Source organism: Cyrtonyx montezumae, unplaced genomic scaffold (genome assembly GCF_038088225.1).
Source record: "Cyrtonyx montezumae isolate F1298 unplaced genomic scaffold, pur_monq_1.0 scaffold_4, whole genome shotgun sequence".
NCBI classification, from domain to species: Eukaryota; Metazoa; Chordata; class Aves; order Galliformes; family Odontophoridae; genus Cyrtonyx; species Cyrtonyx montezumae.
Genome location: NW_027072045.1, coordinates 3,097,867 through 3,123,382, shown reverse-complemented (window position 1 = coordinate 3,123,382; position 25,516 = coordinate 3,097,867). Strand labels below are relative to the sequence as shown.

Here is a 25,516-nt window from a genome sequence, read left to right as displayed (position 1 = left end):
TGCACAGGATTTTTACTCTTTAAATTTTAAGGGTTTTCTCCATAGTATTTTATAACTTGCTTTGCCCTCAGCAATCAAAATTCTTCTTTGCTTGAGGAAGACCTAAAAATCCTCATAACTATGGCTCCCATCGCACCCCAGCCCTGGAACAAGATACAACTTGGAGAATTAAATAAAGACTCGTGGAATAAACCTCCACCTCTTAAATAAAACACTTTTGTGGCAGCACCAAACGCTTCCTGCTCACAGAGCCACCTGTAGGTGACACCAGGAGCATGGAGAGCAGTGTCTTTCACGTTCCCTATTGCACAGTGCAACTTTCCAGCATGCAAAACCAGGAGAGGGGCTCTGCCTTTGTGAGGAGCTGCTGGGAAATGAGCAGAGAGGAAACAGCCCTGGGGAGCGTGCTGCTGCAACTGGAGAAATAAGTTGGTACTTGTAGGGACTCAGCACCTTCTGCAAATCATAAATAATGATAATAATAATAGTAATAATGGCTGCCTCCCACGCATTCAATGGGAAGTGCATGTTCCCTGCTGGGAAAATGGCCCTTGACAGGAGCCAGGAGCGACAGGAGCTGGACATGAGGGCTCTCCCTCTTTCCCAAAGGAAAGCCATTAAGCGTATAAAATACATGTGTTTGCTGATCAGCAGCTGTTGGGTTTCTCAGCCCAAGGGCCATAACAGGGCTGTGAGGTTTGGGAAATCGACCCGGGCTCTTTCTGCCTCTCCTGGCCAGAAATGCTGCTGAATCAGTGAAATGGGATTGTGCATCTGCAGCCCTCTATCTTCAGTTAAATCACTGGTGAGCATGGCTTCGAGCTGCTCCACTCTGTGGTGGTGATGACAGTGATGGTGAGTCTGGCTCTTTTTGATGGAAACCACCACTGCCAGACTGGAAAAGTTCAACCCCATTCACTACAGCTGTGTGCAGACCTTGCTTGTTTCCTAGGTCAGAAGTGGATTCTTCCATTCCTTACCTATTTCCAGAGGGAAAAAAAAGAAACAAAAACATGGGAAATGAATGGTTTGCTTAATTCTGTAGGTTCGTACGCTTGTGGTCGAGCGAGACCCAGGCTCAGCCAAGGGCTCCACCTGTGCCCTGAGCCCTGCTGGGCTCTGTGGGCAGAAGGACGCCGTGGGCAGGCTGCTCTCACTCACCCACTCTGTCTCCTTGGCAGGCCCTCTGATGAAAACCACCCCCAGGTGAAGCCTGATGCCTACGTGAACAACCTGGCCGAGGCGGTGGACACGATCCTCAGCCACATGTAGGAGCAACGGTGCTGTGGAGAGCTAAGGGATGAGGACAGAGTCTTGCATGTGGCACAGCCACCAGATGCTGCGTCCTCCCTGCATCTGCTCTCTGTCTCCCAGGAGTGCAGAACACCCATGTTTCTGAACGGTTCACTAAAGGTACTAAACCAAGCCACCAACCTCAACAGAGGGAACACCAAACCCTCCGTGTATGTTTTGAGCTTCCTTCCCCTTGGCTCCATCCAAGTGCCAGCACAGCCCTTTAGGGACAAGGATGTCTCTGAGGGGCACAGGGAGCAGCCCTGTGGAGATGATGGCTGGGTACTGGTGTGCTTCCACAGTGTACTGGTAGGCATCCTGTGGGCATCCCAAAAACCCTGAGGGACTGCCTGAGCACACAGCAAGGCTGTGGTTGTGTTTCCATCCCGGTTTCCAGCACCTTTGTGGCACTGTCCTGGGTCAGAGGGCAGGAATTCAGGAATGCTATGACAAATCAAAGAATAATTGTGTCATAATGTCATTAATAAACACAGTCCCTTGAATTTAGCCCTGCTGTTGTTGTGTTCAATGGGGGGATCAGCACTCCCCAAGGGTTTGTAGGGGACCTCCCCAACAGGGGCCGACGGTTTCTCCTTCCCTTCACAGGGCAACCTGGTGAGCAGACAGGGCTGCCTGCTCCAAAGAGAGAACTGGAGATTTGCGATGGCTTCCCCACGTCACTGCCTCTGGATATTGTTTGTAACCTTCTAAAGTCAAAAGCTTTCAAGCGCAGGCAGTGGCGCTGCACCCCTTGGATTTTAGGCAAGACTTAGAGTGGAACAGAATGAGACCACGTGGATTTTAACCTGCTTCTGGCCTCCAGTGGGACCTCACAAAGGTTACTTAAACACAACGTGCACGTGTGTGTATGTACAGCATGCTGCCTGCATCCAGCTCCCGACAGTTCCAGCAGATGACAATTCCAGCTCTGTTTCCAGCAGCCCACGGAGCTAAGGTGACCCCAGGCACTGCTCTGCGCTCCTGCTCCGGGTGCACTGCGAAGGCTGCACCCCTTGGGGACAGTGGGGGAATGTGAGCTGGCAGTTCAGTTGTAATAAAACAAACTACATCTGGGAAAATGACCTTCGTGGCGTCTCTTCGTTCTGTTTTTCTATCTTTTACCCTCGGGGAAGTGGTTCAGCCAAAGTCTACGGCTCCGAGTGCATCCACGCACACGCGGAGGATGCTGGAAGCCACGGTCCAGCATCAGGGCTGCTAGGGGTCACTGGGAATTTCATTTTTCATCCTGTAATTCTTCCTTTGTGTTCGGTTCTGCTAAGCCTGCTGGGAAGATGGAGGTTGGGCAGACAGACTTTTCGGATTGTTCGCTCACTTAAGGAAATGCAGCCGTTCTCCTTTCTGGTTTAAAGAAATAAGTGAGGACAGGGGTGCAGTCTGTAGGACACTGCCTGATTTGCACAGATAACAGAGGCCCCGTTTGCCTTTTCCCCGGCTGCTTGCCTTGCTCAGCTTCGTGCTTTAAGGATGGGACATCATCACCTCTGACCTCAAACAAGAAACATAAGACACCTCCAGGCACCCAGCATTGTTTCCCCACTGCCTCTCCAAGCCCCACCAGGACGCAGTCAGTTTCCCCCCCAGCCCCACACTCGGGCACTCCGAGCACCACGAGAGCTCCGACCCACAGCGATGCGTGGGAGCACAGAGAGGCGGGACGCCATCCGAGGGGTACGGAACCAGGAAGCTTTATTTACACAGTAAAAGTAACAAGCAATTTCCTGAGACTGAGCTGCTCTAGTGCAATCAAGTCATGGAGAGGGGACAGGTCAGCAGTCTTCTCGCCCACCCCGGGGCCGCCTGCAATAGCAGGGCACCTCCGGCAGCGCCCGGACACGCGCAGAGCTCTGTGCTTGTGAGGGACGTCGCTACGGCAGGGCAGAGCTTCAGAAGGCTTTTTGTTGCTGTTGTTGTTGTATATTTTGTGTGTGTGTGTGTGTGTGTTTTTTGTCGGTGTTTTGGTTTTTTTTGGCCATCCTCTTCTTCGGATTTCTTCAACATCAAAAACATAAAACTCCGTAAAGCACTGCTACAATCCTAGAATACCCTACGTCAGTCTGTTATCCTGTTCAGCCAGGAGCTTTGAAACAAAGCACTGAAAACACAACTGTACTGGCCAAGGAGGCCGTGCTATCACGTGAAAAATTACAATCTATGTTACAAACACTTCTTCCCGTCTTTTTTTTCCAAGATGCAGTATTTCCTGGAAAAGCTTTGAAACACGTGCGTGTGCTACGGGCGCTAAGCATTTCCCTATCCAGACCTTTTACTTCCTTGCTGCTGCAATCTTATTGCTGATGCCATGGCCTGCTGCCATCGTGAAGCTGTCGGATTGGGTCAAGCCTTGAATGAGCCACGGGCATCTTCACGACCACAAGCCTGCAAGCAAAGGCCTCCGCCTCACACGGCTCCGGCAGGGCTTTGCTGCATGGGTCCCCAGTGGCACCAGTGAGGTCCTCTACCAACCAGCAGAGCCCCGGGAGCACCTGGGCTGCACTGAACTCACACCACATCTGACTACAATCAACATGATGTCCCCTGGATCTGAGGCACATACTATATTAGATTTAATTTTTTTATTATTATTATTTATATATATATTTATATATATATAAATCCACAACTGTTTTACCTCTACAGAGAGAGAGAGATTTTTTTTTGTTGTTTTGTTTTTGTTTTTTTTTTTTAAAGTAAGGCTTTCTCGAACTGAAAACAAGTACATGAAATCATACGAAACCGACAGAGAAACACCCAACAGAACACCACTGCGGCCCACAAACCATCACTGCAGTCTGTGTCTGAGCTAACGTGCCTGCTATAAGGCCAGTACTCATTGGAGAAGCATCTTTTGTAAGGCAAACGGGTTGTGCTGTATGTAAACTGTATGCTACATCTGTGTCGGGTACAGCCGGCGGCCGCTTGGCCACCGTCCTACTGCATGGGGTGAGCATGTCCTAGGTAGCAGCCCTTGGAGGGAGAAGAGAGCCCTTGTGGTTACAGCCCCATGTGTGCATAGGCGAGCGTGCCCTGAGCTCTGCGGGAGCCTGGGGCTATCAGGGGGCTTTGGGACATCAGGAAGACTCAAAGCCAAAGTGTAGTTGCGTTGCTCCTGGGGATGCGGGCCAGCAGACATCACATCCCAAATGGCTTGGGACATGTACAGCCATACCCAGCTCCGGGCTGTGGGACTCCCACGGGGGAGTGCAGCCAGGGTGGGTTGTTTTCAACAACGCATCGTCGAGAGACACTTGAAGAGAGCCAGAGGATTCCCCAAAAGGAGAATGCCCCGACGCCGCTCTGCGGGGAGCTGAGATGACCACAGCCACAAGCAGGCGTAAAGCTACGAGCAGATGGGATGGGGGAGCACCCAAAATCCCGTGGGAAAAAGTGCAGTAACATAACAGCAGGGATCAGCAAACCTGCGCCCGCCGCTCTCAGCCTCCTCTGGATTGCAGACTCAGACCCCTGATAAGGAGGTTGGGACCCACGGGGATCTACCACTTCATATTCCCTTTGTGCTTTTGCAGAGCTTGGGAAATAACCCCAAGGAACCTGCAGAAGATGCTGGAAGCCGCGCCTACAGCTTTCCAGGAGATGAAAACAGAAGAAAGAATAAGGGGAGGAAAAACAAATAACAAATAAGGATGTCTCCTTCTAAACCTGTTAGCAAGTGGACAGCTTATTTCATCGAGGAGCGTATCTCGTACAGACCTAACGGTCGCTGCCTTACCTGTGCTTTACCAAGGCACAGCGAGAAGAAAAGCTTTCAGTGCTGCTACCTGAATTTTCAGCGTTTGGACAGCTTACTTTTGTCAAGTAATCCTATGGCGTTGGACAGGGACCCACTTCACAGCCAGAGCAAGAAGAGTGTGGCGGCCACGTGACGGCCGGCGAGGGGCCGAGCGCTGCTGGGTCCTCATCAGGAAAATTAAAAATACGTATAAAAAAAAATCCAGCCCTTACCATCAGTCAATTTCAGCAAAAAACGTGGCTCCCTTCCGATGGCACCGCCAGGGGCAGGAGGACTGGAGGGGGCTGTGGGCATGGTGGCTGCCCCACCAGCAGCCCGGCCTCGCCACAGCACTGAATCTCAGCTGACTTTCTTCCCCCAGTTTTCCAGTCCTCCCCGGGGGTGTTTCGTTGTGTTTTTTTTTTTCCTTTTGCTTCCCAAACAACCACATGTGTGATCTGGAAGCCGTGGCTGGATCCATCAGGCACGATCCTACATTTGCAGTTGCTGTTTTCCTGCTGATGTTTGGAGATCCCCATCCCTCCGGTCTCCAAGGTCTGACAGGCGGTTTTCCCAAACTAGCTGATATCTGGCTACAGTAGTTACAAAGAATTTCGAGATGTACACACGCACACGCACACACGCACACGCACGCACAAGCACACAAAATTGCTCTAAATACCTGATGAAGTTTTGGCAAAGCTGCTTCGTCCCCTCCAGCTGGCAGGGGGACGCCGGCAGCGCGGCACAACCCGCGCTGACCCCCAGGGGACCCTTCCCCACTGCAAGCCCCAGACCCCGGCACGCCAGGCCCTGCGTCCTCAGTTGTTTTCAATCTGCTCAATGTCTATTTCTCCATCCAGATGGAAGGGGCTCTCGGTGCCAGCCCCGCTGCCCCGCCACGGGGTCCCGTCCTCCTCCTTCGTGCCACCCTCATCGGACTCCTCGCAGGACAGGTCGTCCCGGCTCGCCCCGCGCTCCTCGCCCCGCGCGCGTGGCTCTGGCACTGGGGTGCAGGCGGGGGTCCTGCCCGGCATCACCTCCGGGGAGCAGGGTGCTGCGGTCCATGGCCGGGTGCTGGGGAGCCGCTGGGCGCTGTCCTCTGCTGCGGTGCTAAGGCTGCTAAGGCTGTTGAAGGTCTGGCGGTTCTGCGGAAGGAAAGGAAGGGGAGAGAAGGGCTGAGAGGGGCGTGGGATGCAAAGGACCAACGAGAATCACTTTCTGACTTTCCGTGGTCGGCTCCTTGGGCGTTTTGCGCTCCTTCTGGAAGTCAAAAAATGCTGTGCTGTTGTTCCCATGGCTTTCACTTGAGAGCCTGGGCCAACCCGAAGATGAAGGCTTCAGCTTAGGTTGAAATCTCAGCTACTTTGCACTCCAACCACTCAACAGGTGCTGTGCTAGTGAAGCACTGTGGCACAAGAAGCCATTGCAGAGGAGCAGATGGACTAGATGACCCTGAAAGGTCCCTCCCAACTCAAAGAATTCTATGAAGACAATGGTTGCTCCCGTGCACCAGTGCCATTTGTGGCCCTCACCCATCCCAGAGCACATCATGGGTACCCGGCCCCTGCTCGTCCCTTCCCTGTTTTTAATACAACCTGTGCCTTTCTGTGTGCTCTGCCTTGCAGGGGCTGGGCACACAGCAGCTTCAAGTAGAGATCTGCAAGCTGTGGTTAATGGACAACGTGTAATTACCAACAAACTTGCAGGAGGCCTGAGGACACATGAGAAATATTTTCTAAGTACCTTAGAAGAATTTGCAAGTGTGTTTCCAAAAGCGATTTAGGCACTTGAAAGCCTACGTCTCCTGAAAGTCAACAGTGCTCTCAGAAGAACAAATCCCTTTCACAAACAAAGCCCTGGCCCTTGAGGAATGTTTATTTCCATTTGTTTCCAAGCTTGGACACAACTCAGAGAAGAGACATGAATGCAACAAAAATGGAGCATCAAGGTCCTCTGTATTGGCCAAAGAGAGCAGCTTAGAGCAAGGTGCAAGCCCTCCTGGTGTCAGCACCATGCAGAGCTTCTCCTCCATCCTGGGCAACCTCAGGACTCCTATGAGCCTCGCCCAAAGCTGCCTGCTAACACCTGACCAGAAGAGGAAGTTTGGCTTCTGCAGCAGTCCAGATGCCCAAGGAGCTTGCAAAGCAACCCCTCAGGGAGAGGAAGAAAATGAGATGTTAAGGAAAGCACCTGAAAAGCTGTCAACAAGCACGAATAAGTTCTTGACCACTTGAAATGAACCACAAAGCTGGAATCTGCTGTCACCCGCCAGCCACCACAGCTAAGACCTTATGGCACAGCTCAGACTGCGTAGGGATGCTCCACAGTGCTCCTCATCCGGAGCTGAAGGTTCCAAGAAACAACCCAAAGCAAATGCCATCCCACCGACCACCAAAGACAACAGGCCAACCAGCAACGGCCCCACCTGCTCCTGCAGTCACTTGAATTCTCTGCTCCAGGGTTTACAGGGGATCTGGGGGGAAGGGAGCTGCAGGAAAGGGACTCACCCCGCACATTTAACCTTAGCCATAGGTTTTGGTGCAAGTTTCCATAGGCTTTCCCTCCCTCCCCTCCTGCTGCCTGCGTGCCCAGGCTGAATGCTGGCAGCCCCAGCAGTGAGAAAGCTGGAGAAATTCCTCGGGAACATTTCTTCCTAACACTCTTCCCCTCATAAAATAAGCGACTGTGAGTTTTTCCCCGAAACACATCTCCCTCAAATAAGGAGATCCCGGTGCATGTGCTAGAGTAAATATTAGCACGACCGTGATCCCCGTGGCGAAACGCTTTTGCACAAACACCTTTTTTTCCACCCTGCCAGGTTACTGCTGCAGTTTTCCTGGTGAAGGTGCAACGCTACGAGCTGTCAGCGATCCCGGCCCTACCCAGTGAGCTGTCATCACCTCCCATTAGCACACTGCACTCCAGTTTCTCCTGAATGCTGCAGACTACCCGAGCTGAGAAGGGAGCTGTGAGGTTGCTGTGAGGTACCTTCACCCACAGCCTTGATTGCTGTCTGCTGCTTTGATTCGCAGGATGGCAGAGCGCTGCACGTCCCGTGCTCGTGCTGCCAAAGAGAACATCCACTGCTTCAGACTGAGAAATGGGTTTCCTGCCTCAGTTCAGATCGGGAATATGCACAGCGCTCGGGTTCAGTACTCAACCAGTTCCTCTCCAACTCCTAGGCTGATCTCCTCTTCATGGAGAGCTGCCATCTGCCTCCTCGAGGGGCTGAGCCCTGCCAAGCCCAGCCTTCAAAACCAACCCTGCCATCGGGGCTGCACCAGCACCGCCCGCGCCAGAGAGAGCTCCTGGTGATGGATGAAGTGTCGGGGGAAGAACGGCCAAAACACCGGAGGAAAAAAAACACAGCGGGCAGTTATAGGTGGATGAAATGCAAACAGCTCCGTACGCCCGGAGCTGGGCTACAGGCCGTTGTGTGTCAGGGAGCTCAAACCCATCCACTGTATTTTTTTTTTCAGTGTATCTATCGAGGCATTGAGCTGGTGGTGGGCAGAGCTCCAGCATGGGATGGCCAGCGGGGCAAGAGGAAAGAGCAGAAGCGAGTTTCCATTGCAAGGAGCCGGCCATCCCTCGGACGTTACTGAGCCGAGAGATCTGCTTCGTTCCCCAGCAATGAGTCTGCTTGGAGGCACCCAGCTCCTCGTGTGCTCAAACAGGCCCAGGAGAGCCAGCTGGAGGGAGTTCAGTGCTCATTACCGAAACCACAAGCAACCACGTATGCCAGCTTCAAAGCAAACCGGTACAAAACGCAACGGCAGCCTGCAAAGCTCTGCCGCTCTATTATAGCCTTGTTTATCCCTCAAGCCCCTCCGGCCAGATACTTATCTGGGTTGGAGTCAAGGAGATGCTGGAAAACAAACCTACAAGAAGAACCAACAGCCGTCCTTGAGGACGCAAAGCTGAAATTCCAGCTGCACTGCAGGCAGCACCAGGACTTTGTGAGCCCACCTCCATCCATGGCAGCCTCTGGGGGCTCGAGGTGCTCCCATGTCCACAACACAGAGCAATGTGAAATAATCAGACACTTTGTGCGTGTTGTAACTGCCCCAAGAGAGGTTTTCCCCTGTAGGGATGGCTCTGGATGCCAGATTGTCTCCCTTTGTTTTCCGCCCAGCTGCATCGCTTGCTCTGTTACAGTGACTCTCTTTTTGACTGTGGGTTGGAACTGAGTGGGCTTTAAGATCCCTTCCCACCCAACCACTCTGTGGTTTCTTGATTCTGTGTGATTTCACATGCTGCTGGTGCTGCAGAGCCCCTGGGAAGTGCTAGAGGTGTATAATCATGAAATCCAGGGGGGATGACCACAGCCACACGTAGGATCAGAGTGGTGATGCTGCCCAGGGCTCACCCACCCCGTGGCTTTTCCACACAGCCCCTCCAGCTTCTCCTCCACATGGCAGGAACCCTGAGGCTGCGCCGTGCCTCGATCCATCCCCACTGAAGCCAGAGGAAGGCAGGTGACTGCAAGCACCCAAGGTATCACCTGGCTTCCTCTCTTTAAAACCAGCCTCCATCTCCCCACGACCTTCCTGGCTCTGCACTGGGGTGGGTGCAGGGCAGGATGTGCCAGCAGGGGTCCTGTGGCCACAGGGTAGATGTGAGCAGCAGCAAACAGCGAGCTGCCCAGGCCCTCGCTTGCATAAAAGGAAGCTGTGGAAAACGGTTTGAGAAAGCAGAACATTTTCCACATGAGTCAACACGGCTTTGTCCAATACTATATTTTGCACAGTCACGTACCACTGAGGCTGCGTTTGCCAAAGCATCAGTGCAATGGAGCAAAACTGACCAGGATTCCTTCCCCTGGCTGGAGCCATGGAGACCATCACGAAGCACAGCCTGGCTGGGACACAGGGATGCCTTCACTGGGGACAGCACCTATGGTGGCACTCATCTGTTCTGCCAGCACACCATGTGCAGGTGGCACCTTACTGTCACCGCTGGCTGCCCCGGCAGCACGGTGCCAGGCCCTGCAGGAGAAGCACGTGCTGCTTTGTCGACGCAATCACTATTTTGGGGTGAGTTCTCTTGCAAAGAAAAGTGAGCTGCCCTCCTGCTTTATTTAGCTCTCTTTTCTGCAGTGCTTTTGGAGAGTTTTTCAGGAAGGAGATTCCCTTGGAACTGCTCTGACTGTTACCCATGAGGCCGCTGCCACTGTGCCATCGTGACAGCTGTGCAGGGCTCGGCTGCAGCCCCAGCTCCTCTTTCGTGTTGTCCTGCTCTGCCAGCCCCACACCTCATCCCTGAGCACTGTCAGCAGCCCCTGCTGCAAGACATGATGAACAAAGCTTCTCCCGGGGACACAGGAGAGGAACCTGGCTGCTGTTTGCAAATCCCATCACCGCATCATTCATCAGAAATGAGGAAAGGACAGGTGAGCCCAGAAGCAGGGCTGGGTTTTTTTGGTGTTTTTCTTTTCAAACATCATAAGCAATTGCTTTAGGCCACTGTCACTGAGTCTGTCAGAGCATCAGGAGTCCAGCAGTGGCCTGGTCCTCACGGCAAGGCAGCAAGGAGCTTCAAATAAGTGCAGAGATGGTGACCTCCCCAGCTGTAGGACCTTCCTTTTCTTTTGCACCTTTGCAGACCCCATTACTAAAGTGGTTTTTTTTTTTTTTGCTTGTTTGTTTTGTTTTGTTTTTTGTTTTGCAATCTCTCTGCTGCAAAGAGTTCAGCAAACAGAAGTTCAGGTGGGTCAGTAGCAGAAATACCAACTCATGGCCTGAAGCAGTGATTAAGCACCTGGTGGGAAGGCAGGGCCAACCCAGGGGAGCTCAGCTGCATGCAATGTACCCCAGTGATGGAAGGGCTGGAGCCAGGATCCACCCCTTCCCAGCCCTCATTTCAGGGCTGGCAGTGGAAGTGAGGAGATCTTGTTGGAGATCCCTGTGTACCTGAGGTCTTACGAAGGTAAGTGGGTGTCCCTTCTCCCCCCCCCCCCCTTTTGTTTCTGCATCTCCTGCTGTTGAATTTGGGCTTGTTTCTGACTGGTGTAGCTGAAGACTTCACCATCCTGCTCTTATTGCTGTACTTTCCATTACATTATAGCGCTGCAGGGTACACACCAAGCAGGGCTCAGTGAAGTGAGGGGACCTGAGGTCAGCACCATCCTCTGTAGGTGCTGTGAGGCTCCCGTTCTGAATGTGGAGGTCTCCAGAAAGATTCAACTGGGCCCAGGGCCAAGGCACTGTGCTGCATGAACTCTGTAAGGTTTGTGTACAGTGCAAGCTTGGATAGCAGGGGTTAAACCAGGCATGTGATGCATCAGATGCGGGCATTTGGGACACAATTGGATTTTGTCTGCTCTGGACAGACACTGTGAAGCTCTGTTTGTGTTTCCAGCCCCATCCTCTCATGTGAACGCAAAGAAAGGCACAATGCCTGGCCCTGCAGGGACAGAGCTGGGCTGCACAGGGCAGTGGGCACAGCCCCAGCACTGCCAGGACCCCCGGGGCCCTGCTCAGCTCAGGGTGCTGTGTGAAGAGCCCAGCTGAGCTCACAGATCCCTGTGCTACAACCCCACTTTAATGGTAGGGATGCATGTGTCCCTGGGTACTGCCTGCTCCCATGGCAGGATTCACTCTCTGCTAGTTTTGTCTGGTGAGTCACCAATCTGTAATTGAAGCAGATGGGATTATTTCGAGTGTAAAATCAAAACAGCATATGGAATTGTGTTACACGTTACTACTACTAAAGCCTCTGCTGTGCCCTTAAAATAGAGCCTGATAACAAACCACCTCCTCCAAGCATCTCCTGAGCAGACCAACATACTGCCCAAAATAATCACCACCAAGCTGTACTTCTTATGCTAGGACTCATGGAACGGTTAATGCTGGAAAAGACCTCTGAGATCCCTAACCCACCACACCATGCCCATTGGCTGTGTTCTTTGGTGCTACATCTCCACGTTTCTATGGCACAGAAACTCTTAAGGGCATTTGTAGAGAAGGCAGGGATGGCACTGATGTGTTTGGGGTCCAGTCCAATGCTGTAACTTCAAAACCACCTGTGCTGCATGTACAACAGCTTGACAAAGCCAAGCCCAGCTGGTCTCTGAGGTCTCTGCCCCTCCAAGCCACGTCATCTGATCCCAAACCAACGCTCAGTTTCAATGTGTTTTCCCACCAAGCCACAAACTGACCTTTCCAGTCTCTCATTTGTGTTTATTTAAAAAACACTAGGGCTTGGAAGCTGGAACTTCTCTCAGAAGTTACATCAACATCAAACTGCTTCCTGGGACACGACTGGAATTCCAGACCTCCAGGTTTTCACCCTTCTTCATACCTTTGGGCAATATTTGCTACTCCTCAGAGTGGGTGCTGAGGTGGCCTGACGTCAGTGCTGCCCATCCCACCCAAAGAAAAGCTGCTGCAGTTCGAACAGAAAGCCTTACGTGGTAATTTAGAGAGCTTTACCCCTCCAGGAAAGACTTGGGTGGGCAGATAGGAGAGGGCAGAACAGTTTCCCTCATCCTACAGTTTAAAACTTCTCCCCTCTCAGTGTTAAGACCAGCCTGAAATATCTCTAAGCTATTTACACTGGCTTTAAGAGCACGTGAGCTCCTTCACCTACTGATCCTCACAGATATGTGCATTCAGTGGTTTGGAGAGGAAACAGGGCAGGGGACAGCTTCCCTGATGGGTGAGACTCCCACCCATCACCAACCTGAACTTCCAGCTCCGGCTAAAGCTGATTTTAATATTGAAAACTTCTAAGAACTGCCTGACCACGTTTTCAAAAGGACCCTCTGGTGAGTACGGGTGCCAATGTCTCCATCCTGCAAAAGCACGTGGTGCTTGGAGAAGGGTGAAGTCACCCCATGAATGGCAGCGTGTGTCTGCAGAGCCAGCGAGCGCTGTGAATAGTCCCATTGTACATGGCACAAACACACCAGCACCCCACCAGGACAAGCAGCTTCAGGAGTGAGGTCTTTCCCACCCCTGCTTTGCCACAGTCTCCTTTCAAGGAGATGTAGAGAGCAGTCAGGTTTCCCCCGAGCCCCCTCCGGGAACAGCTCTGTTATCACATGTGACAGTTGTCACAGAGGTGTCAAGGCATGTGGCAGGAAGGTGTCCATCTTTTCATATCACGCTGCCTTGGACATGGGGCCACCCTCCCTCCCAGGCTAGGGCTGCACGCTGTAGGGAGAGCTGAACAAATGCATATATAAACGTTTCCCTTGTGGGAGGGGGGGAAAAAAACAAATCAAAACCAACCACCACCGACTGTAAAAAGGATAGCTGCGTTTGGAAATGTGCTAGCACAAATTCACATCTCGTAGTTAACAGCCGTATCAACATCTTACAAAGCAGGAAGCAGAACGGGCAAGAGATAGCAAGGACCCATCCTGCCATCACCAAGGATGATTTCAGATGCTGATCCAGGGCCGCCGCCATGGCTGCGACAGACGTGTTTTGTCTCCCTTGCAGCTCTCAGAGCCTGTGTGAAGGAAAGCAATCTGCTCAGCACATACGGAAACACCGGGGCCGGCCCCTGGCTCGGCGTTTCAGGGATGAGTCAAACAGCACAGCCTGAATCAACGTCTGTGCTGCTGAGCAGCTCTGCAGAGCGTGGTGCCCAAATCCTGCCCACCCAGAGGGAGCTGAGAGCCCAGGGCATCATCCATCTCCTGCATGTACGTGAGCGATGTGGGTCCACCTCTCCTCTCTAAGGAGAACCCATTAAGAAGAGACAAAAACAGGCAACGAGGGCTTTGAGGAATTAAAGGCAATGTTTTTCCAAGCGTTTTCCCTCCCAGAAGAACTTTAACATTTAGATCCCTTTCTTAATTAGCCCAGCTATGTGGCCATGTAATTGCTTCCAGGAGCAGCTTGCTCCCCTCCTGCCTCAACGCCTCCTGTCTGGCCCAAGTATCCCTCTTGGTATGAAGAAAACATTTATTTCAGCTCAAATTATTCTTATTTCAATAATGGTGCCGGGTTTATGGCCTATAAATGTGTGTGGTTAGCAGCACGAGGAAAGAATTAACTGATCTGCTTCCAGAGCCACGTGCTGATCCGGGAGCCAGGCTGGGTCCCCAGCTCTGCCGGTGCGACTCAGTTTCCCCAGCTGTGAAATGAATGCCTTGAAGCCCTTTCTACCTCCTCTAAGGCCACAGAAGAGGAAACGTGCAGCAGTGTGGACCCCTGATCTTCAAATCACAGAGTCACTAAAAGCTGCCTAGGGGAACATCGATCCCAACACCCAAATCTGCGTGGCTTTCTCGAGCACGCTGACCACAGTGTCTCCCACTGCCCGAGAGGAACCAGTTGGTTTTTGTGGCTTTCCCTTCTCGATGAGGGCTCCAATACGGTGCCCCACACCCTGAAATGCAGCCCCACCAAGGGCAAGAATGCTCACCGTAACCTGCCTCATCTTGCTCCATGCCAGTCCTCCCACGTGGAGACGGCTTTTGAGTGAAAACCTTTCCATACCCCAACTGAGCACCGAGGAAAACCCCATCCCATGCACAGCCCCCAGCACTGCTTTTTCCCCAGTTTGCTTTTGCAACTCGTGCAGCTCTGCTTCCTCAAACTCAAGCAGCAAACCCTGCATGGCTCAGGCCTGCTCCACAAGGAGAAGCACAGAGCCAGCTCCTTGGGTTCCTTGGTGATGGCCGTGCTGTTTGTTTGTGCTAGCAACGCACAGCAGGCAGCCAGCAGCAGCAGCCTGGCCACAGAGCTGGCACTGGAGGGCAGGGAGGAGGTGCCACCAGCACAGGGGCTTCCTTCCTTGATGGCATCGCTGCCCTGGCAGCTGTGCTCCTGAGAACTGGAGCTGGAGGGCAGCTGCGTAATGCAGGTCGTGCAGGCAGTGCTTCCCTGGCTTGGAGGATGTTTTGAGGTGGAGTACAGGAGCCAGGAAAAACACGGCTACTCCTTATGCCTGAGGTTTTCAAGGAACTGAGCTGCATTCAGCCATGAGTGATCTGATTTTTGTCATTCTTCGGGTGCTCCCTTGTGTCCAAAGCCAAGGCTATCCAAATTATATACGTGCCCAGGCTTGGTGTCCAGAGGGAAAGAGAAGCTCTGCAGGCTCAGCTGGAGTCTCCCTACACAAAGCCTTCACTGCTTTAGCTCCCATCTGACCAACATCCACCTTGGTTGGACCCAATGGAGAACCTTGCTCTGCCCTGAGGCCTCCAGCATAATTCAATGCGTTAACTCTGCAGTTGGAATCCAGCAACTTCAGGCACATCCACTGCAAGGGAAATGTGTGCACACAGGGCACTATTGGACAAAGGCCAAATCCCACATGAGCAGCACAGGAGGCTCGATGGAGGAGGGATGGCTTTGGGGCAGGACGAGCAAAGATGCTCACCACTGCACCAAGGGCTGCTCCCCGCACACCACTGCAGCTCTGCTGCCTGCATGCTCCCCTCCTTTACTGTACACAGCACGAGCCATCCCTCCTGGTACGGATTATCTCATGCACGAAGCACGGCACAGGGACAGGGTCTGTGCTGCTGTGTGAGGTGCTGCGACCACCCAGGAACACCCACGACATCCTCTGCTCTGAGCTCAGAAAGCCCTTCAGCTTCACTCTGAGCTGAGGTCTGTGGGCTGAGCCCACGCAAGAGCATCTCCCCTGTTTTCTCCTGCAGGAAGGGAACAGCTGCTCCCCCTCTCCTCCTCTCGCAGTCTCTCTCTGGCCAAACAGCTGCTGTGGCACTATCAGCATCCTCTTTGTGGCAATTCCATTACCAAACACATTCGCTACGGTGACATGCTGCTGCTTTTAGGATCTCATTTGCTTCAAAACCACAGCCCTTTGTCTGTGCTGCCCCCATTTCTCAGCCCGTTTCCTTTTTTTGTTTCACTTTTGCAGCCGTGCTTGCAGGATGAGCAAACGCAACCACAGCCTGTGGGAGCCTGTAGCCCAGCTTCCCGTGGTCTGGAGAGGGTTCCAGGTGGGCTCCAAAGCCTTTGTGCAGCCCCAGGACTGCAGCCAGCAGGCACCAGGACTTGTATACCTCCAAAAGTGCATCTTGGATTCTTGTGGGTCCTCCTCTGGGCATGTGTTGGCGTATGGCGCCTCCCCACCTGACACCCTCCCCTTCCCAGCCCTTCATTTGCAAATGTTGGCCATGAAAGAGCAGAAAATCACCAGGAGCCTTTGGGCAAGAATAAGCAATTGCTTCGTGGGCATTTTCAAAGATTCCAGGGGAGGTGCAATGGCTACAAAGCCCCGCGCCTGCTGCACGTGGCGGAGGGGAGAGGGAGGCCGTGCCCGGTGCCTTACCTGCGTCATCTTGGCCAGGTCCAGCGAGGGCCGCGGCTCCTGCAGGTCCTGAGGCCTACGCCGCTTGACGCCCACCTTCTTGTCGTTGAGGACGCAGGGCTGCGAGCGGCTGCGGCACAGACCCGCGGCACGGCGGCCCAGCTGCGGCGTGGAGGCCGGAGTGCTGCTGGCCGAAGGCGGGCCGGGCTCTGAGGAGGAGAAGCGGTCGTGAGAGCAGGACAGGGAGCGCTGCATGTCCGCCCGGCCGCCCTCGGGGCTCCAGGTGTCTCCTCCAGCCCCCGATCTTCTCGGCGGGCAGCCCGGGCGATGCTCGCAGGACGAGGCCAGCGGGTGGGAGCGGGACGGCAGGCTGAAGCTGGAGCTCCTCTGCATGGTGGCCGAGCCGTTGGAGTAGCGCTGGACGCTCCCGCCGCTGTAACACCGCCTCTTCTCGACCGGCGTCCAGACCTTGGAGCCCAAGGGTCTCCACGATGTCCTGCAGCTGGACATTTCATCCGAAAAAGACAGCGAGCGGCACTGGCGCTTGCTGGGCGGTGCCGACGGGTTGCCGTGAGGGTCGCTGAGGCTGAGCTCTTTGATGAGGTTGGTCACCGAGCAGGTGCTGGTGGCTTCCCGCGGCCACAGCGTGCCCTCCTCGCCCTTGTCGGCCAGGCAGTCCCAGATGCTGGAGCCCGGCTGCTCGATCTGCAGTGGACATTTCCTGCTGAGGTCTCTCCATCTGTCATTTTCTGGTTCGGAAATGATAAAAACACACAGCCGCAGGCATTAGCGTTCATTAATTCTGCGATTGGCTTTCCACGTGCATAAACAAAGAGAAGCATATGGGACGTTTTTCAGTACCAATTAATTAACCCTCGGAAGATGGGGTTCCGAACCGCCAGCACAATGGTTGCTGTGGCATGGATGGAGAGAGAGTCACCTGTCACCTGTGCTGCTGTGTCCACCAGTTCTGCACATTTCGCACTGCTCTTTCAAAAGTGCAGCTTGCAGGGGGTGGTGTGAAGGCGCATCGTTCTATGGGATGAGCTTTGGGGCTCCAAGCAAAGCTCTGGGAAACCTGTGCCTCCAAAGTGAATGGTTTGTAACCGCATCCAAAATGTGTACAGCAGTGGGCCAAAAGCCACTTCACAGAACCAGAGAATCATGAAGGTCAGAAAAGACCTTTAGGATCCCCAAGCCCAAGCTCTGCTCATCCCCATCACGCCCAATGACCACATCCCTCAGAGCCACAGCCCTGCAGCTCTGAACACCTCCAGGGACAGTGGCCACACAGCCTGTGCCAGTACCTCACCTCTCTTTATAGGAAATCTTTCCTAATATCCACAGGGCCATGGGGAAACTGCAAATGGGGTGCAGCTGCATGCAGAGATCCCGGCGATGACCACGTGAAAAGAGGATTAAGCACGATAATCTCATTCACACACGTGGTTCCCTGACTATAAAAGAAGAAAGGAGGGCCGTCAGGGCTGGGCTCCTTGTCACGGGCTGCTGGGGCCAGCAGGGCTCTGTACAAACACGTCGCTGATGCTCAACAGGAAAACCATGGTAGGGCTGCACCATCGGCTGCTGCAATGGAAAAAAGTCATCACCCAACAGACCTTCTCTGGTAACTGTTATTGTTGTTGGGAGGCAGACCGTGCTAGCTAACCGTCACTGCAGAGTTTCATGTGATCATATCTAAATTGTACAGTATTTTTTAGGGTTGGTTAGGTTCTTTTTTTTGTTGTTGTTAGGCAGCCGAGCAATGAACTCAAAGCTGTGCCCAGCCTGCAGCTGCAGGTACAGGCTGATGGCAGGAACGATGCCGTGGTACAGACCGCTTCCTACCAGCACTGGTTTCCAGCTGGGAGGTCAGACCTGACGCCCCTAAGCCCCTCTAGGCTCCTTTCCCCATTTCCTCCTGCCAGCAGCTGCTGGGACAGCCCCAGCCCCACAGCCCTGCTCTGCTCCACGCCATGCCTTAACTGCTGCTGTCCTCATTACAAGAGGCACGATGAAAAGTGAGAAATCCTCGCTAAACAATTACATCTATGTTTAGATCTTTATTATTTTCCCCCCTTATTATGCTGCCAGCAGAGAGATTTCTCGGGTCAGGTCAGCAGACAAAAGAAACAGAAATAGAAGCTAATTTTTTATGGCAAGCTGCCACGACCCCCAGGCCCAGACGTCACGTTTCACAAAAGGCCTCAGTAAGGTTGTTCAAGAGGATACAGGATACCTTCCTCTTTCGACATTACTTCTGCACAAACAGCTGTAAGGCTTAAAAAAAAATCACAAAGAAAATGGCAAGCATGCTGTTATCCCAAGCAACAACTTTGGGTTATTGTTTGCTTTCTTCCTTTGTGCTCAGCCCGTGCTGGAGGAGGCTGGGGCTCTGGCAGGGCAGCTGCCATCCAGGAGATGCTTGTGCATGTGGTGCCCCCCAGGACAAACCACCCATCCAGAGCCCCGCAGTAACCCCCATGTGGGTTTTTTTCCTGATGCAAAGTGATGCTAATGAAATAACAAACTGAAAATGGGGATTGCTTGAGGGTGAGGGTGTCATTAAAAGACTCGGGAGACACTTATGAGGAAAAACGTCTGTTTTTCTGCTCAACTTTTTAAGACTAAGATTCACATCTTGAGAACGCTGATAACAATAATTGCAGTGGAACCATTAATACTGCTGTGGTTAAGCATGTGTTAAGTTTCTTAAATTACAAACCTCAGCTTGGTTTACCCAGAGGCAGCAATTTGTTCCAGGGCAAAATCCATCACGAGAACTCCTCAGTTCAGAAATAGCTTTGCTGGAGAACACTGCCCATCAGGAAATGATGGAAGGGCATTGACAACCAAGGCACGATGTAGCCGTGGCACTCGGGGCTCTTCCCCTGCTTTAACAGGTCCTCCTCGGCAGCCAGCATCCTCAGACACAATACCCCGAGCCTCTTCCTGTCAGATTTTAACTCCAAACTGCAAAACGAAACGCTTCCAGCCCCTTGCTGAACATTCTCATTGATGAAACAAGGAGGAGTCAATCAGACGTGAGGTTTAAAACGCTGCCATCTATTTCTAAACTTCCTCTGGGGCAAAACCCTGGCATTTCCTCTGACAAACGCACGTGTCTGGCACCGAACTGCGAACATCCATCTTTTTCCCTGGGTAACCTTTACCACATCAGACAAGCCCAGAGGTCCAGCTCATGAGGCTCTCAGAAGCATTGCTCCAAACCCACAAGGACTGGTGCCGTCCTCAAAGCATCCCTAAATTCCTTGCACAGCCAGGCCCCATCGGATGAAGGCATCCAGGTTGCTATAAGCAGATTTCCACGTGTCGAGCACCACATTTTGCACAGGCCACACAAGGTCTTGCCAGGTCCCTTCTCCATGAGTTCCACAACTGCATGTAGACTGATGCTGAAGACATTTGAGTTGTTCAGTCTGGAGAAAAGGAGGCTGAGAGGTGACCTCGCTGCTCTCTGCCAATTCCCAAGCGTTAGCACTCACGATGCGTTTGGACAAAGCCCTCACTCCACGCTTTTGCTTCAGTAAGCCCCAAAGCAACCACCACAGCCCTTACACCGAGATCTGGGCACGGAAATTTTAACATCCATGCTCCTCACCGCAAAGAAGGGCATCAAATCAAAATGCTGACACCTCTTTAACTACTGCAACATGTCATATTTGTATGGCTCCTTCCCATACACAACGCACCAGTTTCCCCTACGTTCTTTTCCTGTGAAATAATTTACATTCATACATAATTTATTACGTCAACTTGTGAAGTAATTATGGGTTTTGATCAACTTTTTTTTTCCCCTCCTTTTTGGCACATAAACTCCGTTTGGATCCGAACCCAAACGTTTCCTTTGGTTGCACATCCAATTCCCTTCTTTGCACTGAATGTTGCTCTTCTGGCTGCCACGCACCGCAGAAAGGTGGCCCGTATTTTCCAATGCACTCTGTTTAAGTTCAAGAGATAATTCCTAAACATGGAACAAATTTAATGGCTTTGTGGGCTGCAGTAGCATACTGCTTGCTGCTACCGATTGAGATGCCAAGTGCTTCTTACACTCAGAGAGGAGAATTGACAGGAGTCAGGTGATACAGCCAAGGCATTGTTAAAATAGTGCCAATCTTCCACTGCCATCCACCCACAGACCGAAAATTCGCAATGCAACAAGCCAAAGTAATGCCCAAACTTTCTAGAACGCTGGCTGCTTTCTCTAGCACGGCCAACAACACTTTCACAGGGTACACAGTGGAGGATGCATGGGAAGAGAAGGAAAAAAACCCTCTATCCGGTCATAGGACAATTCCTATACTCCCAGGTGTTTTAAGGGCGCATCAAGGAGAAGGGAAAAAGGAAATGGTTTTTGTTTCTTCAAATAGCCCTTTGCTGGGAAACAGATTAAAGATGCAATGTCTAAAACTATAAACTCAACAGTCTTCTTTAGTAATATTGCTATCGTCCCACACCTAAATCTAAATATTTAGGTCGCCTTGAGAAGTGGATCAAATATTGCATCAGCTGACACATCAAGTCTTTCATAAAGCTGACTAATATATTCAGGTTTTTTTTAAAAGTTATAATTGATTTTCAGATCTTCCCAGACTTCAATACCTTATGAAATGCTGACATTTAAAAGGTGTGGGCATCAGTGTGCTCTTTTCCCATTCAGAGTGGTTCTCAGGACATTTTGCCCAGGCTGGTATCAGCAGAGTGCTCTGTGCTGCTCTCGTTGTGACCTTGATGTGTAAGAAGCCCCAGTGCCCGGGCCTTGCTCTGCTCAGGACATGCTACGAGGCCGTGCTGACGCTGCTTGGGACACTGCTCCAACCCTCCTGGACTCATTCACCTCCATGCATTCCCTCTTGGCCTGAAATACCCACTCGTTGCCCATCCAGTGCCACCCTAACCCTGCGACTCATTTAAAATGCTTCAGCACGGAGTTGGTTTGTGAGCGTGGCCCAAGTCTGGAGACATCAAGAAGAGCATTCAGGAAAGATGCCTAAAATTAAGCACGAACCAAACAGTGCTCTCTCACACACCAGAAACTCGCTCCTCTTGACTGGGCATGACAAAGACAATTACATGGTAAGCTGTGGTCAAGGAGGTGAGATTAGGTTCCCTTGGAAACAGGATAATTTGGCAGCCAAGGAAGACCAGCGCAGCGCGAGGAAGACGCAAACAGCTTTGTAAAAGCTATTAACACCAAGCTGATTTTCAATTAGGCTTAGACTCTTCGTATTTGTGGAAGAGCCTGCCAGTGCCATGGCACAAAACAAAACCATCTGATTGGGTTTCTTTGTTCCTTACTCATTTCTGACAGGCAGGAGAAAAGGAACGGACTGTTTCTGCCCACTCTTGACTTTCAAGCTTGTGACTTTCACCTGAAAAAAAATCAAAACATTTTCCACCTTTTCCCCCTCCTGCAAACAACTCAAGCTATCGGAGAGCTTGGGAAATATCTCCTCTCAATGCATGTGCTCAGCTCCCACTAACACTAATGAGTTGTGTCCATGAAGAAAAGGAGCAGTTGCTTTGTCTGCAAAGCATTGGCTTTCATACCAAGTAGCTTGGCTCAAACTTGACCTACAATTTTAATTAGGATTTGAGACTTCGCCTAGGGACTGGCTCCCCATTTCAAAACCCAAAGAGCACTGTACAGTGGCACATCCTCCAGCATTATTGTTTTTTCAGGACCGTGTGCTGATGCACCAAAACCCCATCTATTTCAGTGGCTGTTCAGCATGACAGTTGGTGGCAAGCTCTGCCATAAATGGTATTAAACATCATATACAACAGCTTATGCTATCGTGAAAGGGAAAAATGATATTTTGGTTATGGCCTGAGGTGTGTCCGTACACACTGTGCCAAACAGAAGAACATTTTTAGCTATAATACTGACATTTATCACTCGTATCATGCAAACAGTCAAGAGCTATAGCTGTGGGATGGATACTCAAACACGTGAGAAACAGAAACACAATCTCAGAGCCAAAATGCTTATAATCCCAACTGTATGAGTAACTTCAAAGATACACATAAAGCAATGGAGAAGGAGACAAGCAATGCGCTCAGCACCATGGGGCAGTGAACCACACCTGTGCAGAGGCTTCCCACACCAGGGCTGTGGGATGGGAGATACTGAACCCAAAGGCTCGGGGCACGGGTGGGCTGCACCCCATGCTCTGCAGGGCAGTGTTTTTGGGAGAGGTGCAGAAGGTGAGGACATCATCTTCCCGCACATCACCAAGGACCTGGGAGTGGAGATGAAAGAAATACGGGCAGAAGTTTTTGCTACTTACCCATAATGCCACATGAGAAGAGGGTAGGTCCTTGACTCATCTTTGGAGTGTGCTGAAAACAACCAGAAAAACTATTCACTTCTGGCAGACTCGATCAGTGCGTTACAAAGTGCCCGGCCTGCATCCTCAGCTCAGGCACCCGCAGCCCATCCGCACCAGCCAGGGACAGCCAAGTGTGTGGCCTCATCTCCCAGCCTCCACATCGTCCACCTTCCATCCTTCCTCAGCCAAACTGAGGTTAACTACATGCTGTGGAGAGTCAGTGTCAGGGTCTGAGCTTGCAAATGACCACTCCTGCAGTTCTCCCTGCCCGCAGGACCCAGTGCCCTGCAGAATGTAAACCAGGAGCTGGGCAGTAGCGAAGCAGCAGTGGCTGAAGCCCCTCCAAGCTCATGCAGGCCTCCCGTCCAGACACAGGGGCAGTTTTGTGTTTTGCCTAAACATATAGTCTGTTTCTAAGGCACCCCAGCACTTTTCCCAAGGATTCTGCACTTGGATGGTGCCAACATGCACTAAAAATAGGGGAAAATGCCATTATATGGGCACTAAATAAGCCCAGTTGGCTTTTTATGCTCTTTTTTTTTTCTTTCCCAAGAATTTTCCTCTTCACTGCGTACAACAAATCATCAGACTTCTAAAAATGGGCATGGACAGTTTTATATACAATAAATCAATATGTCATCTGGAGCCACACACCATTTCAGCTATGTCTGCAAAAACACACTTTCATGCTGATCATCCTTTTGTTATCCCACAAAACATCCACATTCTCCTTCTGAAGCGTACGTCCTGGCAGCTCCAACCCATCTGAGCGAGGCTTTACTTCATCTCAGCAGCACCAGCATGTGCTCCACACCCATCTGCACTGCCATAGTGGTTTTATCTGGCATTAGGCTACTGCGTTTGCACCCCCTCTCCTGATTCATCCTTTAAATGCTGCACATAATAATAATATATTAATAGTAATAACAAAAACAGCGTTGTACCAGCTGCTGGCAATCCAACAAAGTGACCCCACTTCATATTGCTGCAGGTACTGAACGCAGATGGGATGTGCAGATGAGAAGAAGGGAATCAATGTTAGGTTACATTTTTTTGGAGTATGTTTGGCTTTTTCAGGTGAAGTAAAGAGATCTCTCTCTGCCAGGCCCCATCTTATTTAAGAAGCAGGCAAAATGAATCAGGAGATGAGGAGAGCATGCAGCTGTCCCTGAAGAGTGGCCAAAGCAGAGCAAACACAGACACAGGACAACCCTAGGAAGAGCAGCATGCATCTGCATGCCAGACCCCAGAGCAGCAGGCTTCGTTCAGAGACAAAAGTGAACGCCAGCAAATAAGGATGAGGGACATCTCCAAATGATGTATGTCCCATATTGAGTATTAACTGCCATCTCAGCCTAACACCACTTGGGATACAATCCAGCCTGGGAGCCCACCACTCCCCAGCAGGTGACAGTGCCTGCCGCTCAGACACTTACTGCCTTTGAGCTCTGCACCTTCCCATGAAGCCAACTCCTGCTCACTTTGCTGGATCAGACCTCTCGTGAACATCTGCCTCAGTTTAACTGCCTGGAACAACCTGGCAATGCAAACTGTGTAACCAGAATGGTTACTCCCTGTTGACACAGCACCAGCACTGCGGCAGGCACTCAGCAAACAAGGGAGGGCAAAGTTTGGTGGTGTGGCTACGCAGCCCATCCCACACAACGTGCAAGCTGCTGCTCTTCTCCTTCCACCCACACCCTGGGGTGCTCAGCAGCCTGCTCTACCAGCCCAGGAAGCTGGCCCACACAACTCTCCATCCTCAGTGATGGAGCATTCCCATCACTTTCACGCTCCAAATGCCCATGTATGGCTGATCCTGCCAGACGCTTCCTGAGCATCCTTATCTGCAGCTCCCTGCACAGCACAGCTTTCCGTCCCTTTCCAGACTGTGACCACTAATGTTCTGCAGGACAGAGGTGCAAACCCCAGCAGCCCTCCCTGGCTGTTACAGGACAGCTCCGTGCCACCCTCCCCCCCACCACAGCGCTGCCTCTTTCAGCATCATTTCCCATTTGCTGCCCCAAGTTTTTTGTTACCTGCTCGTTGGGTGCGTTTGGGTTTGCATCCCTCCGTGCTGCCAGCGGGACTGTTAGGTAACACAGCCCCGACCTCTCCATCTCCCACTTAATCCTGCTCCCCACTTGCTCATCCTCCTGCTAATGACGAGCATCTGTTCGCTCCGGGCAAAGCAACTTCTAACCCGTGTTATTCACAGCATCGACTTCATTTTTCTGTTTATTCTATCGGGTGCTCACTGAAATGCACACATGCAGCAGCCACAGCACTCCCATCACTTACTCATCGCCCACTCTTTGGATATTAACGAGCCCAGCAGTGGAGCACCACTGAGAAACCCATCTCAAGATCTAACCCCGCAGCGTGAAAAAGCATCCTAAAGCCACACGGCAAAGCGATGGAGGCAGCGGAGTCATTAAGTGCAACGTCGCGATGCTTACCAGCTCAGTCCTGCATGTTACAGAGTCAGCACCTTTGTTTTCCCGAGTTTTGGTTAAGATCATCACCATGGTAATGCAGTCCTGCGTTGGAGTCCATCAGAGTCCAGGCAAAGGTTGCTGTCAGCCATGCTCTGGCCAAGCTCCCGTTTCAGTGCATTTTCCCCCAAAAGGGCTGAGAGCAGCGGGGCCGGCAGCTCCCTGCGGGCACAAGGAAGAGGACGAGGTGTCAGGTGAGGTTTGAGGAGCTCTCCCTGCCCACGGGGTGCAAGGGTTGCCCTAGGAGCTAGGCGAGGAGTATTTCTTTTAGGCTCTTAAGCATTGCTGGCGTTCCTGGGCACCCGATTAGCTCGGAGGAGTTTCGTGCTGCAGCTCTTGCTGCTGGGAGCACACGGCGTGCACGAGGCGTGCCGGAGGAACAGGAG

General features: G+C 51.9%; 2 protein-coding genes across 2 annotated transcripts in view; one reads left to right on the top strand and one right to left on the bottom strand.

Annotated features, from left to right (window-relative positions):
* The window catches only part of LHPP (phospholysine phosphohistidine inorganic pyrophosphate phosphatase), a 65,141-nt gene extending 63,568 nt beyond the window's left edge, over nucleotides 1-1,573 (top strand). The window contains exon 7 of the mRNA XM_065746445.1: nucleotides 1,182-1,573. Within this exon, the coding sequence (XP_065602517.1) occupies nucleotides 1,182-1,272 (91 nt within the window). The 3' untranslated portion in view covers nucleotides 1,273-1,573. The remainder of the gene's footprint in view (nucleotides 1-1,181) is intronic.
* A 3,996-nt stretch (nucleotides 1,574-5,569) lies between these two features.
* FAM53B (family with sequence similarity 53 member B) lies at nucleotides 5,570-25,275 on the bottom strand. Its single transcript, XM_065746982.1, has 4 exons — nucleotides 25,095-25,275; nucleotides 22,594-22,645; nucleotides 16,304-17,031; nucleotides 5,570-6,189 (listed from the first exon to the last, which is right to left on the bottom strand). The coding sequence occupies exons 1-4, from the start codon at nucleotides 25,161-25,163 to the stop codon at nucleotides 5,863-5,865; spliced, it is 1,176 nt and encodes a 391-aa protein (XP_065603054.1). The 5' UTR covers nucleotides 25,164-25,275; the 3' UTR covers nucleotides 5,570-5,862.
* Nucleotides 25,276-25,516: the final 241 nt, after the last annotated feature.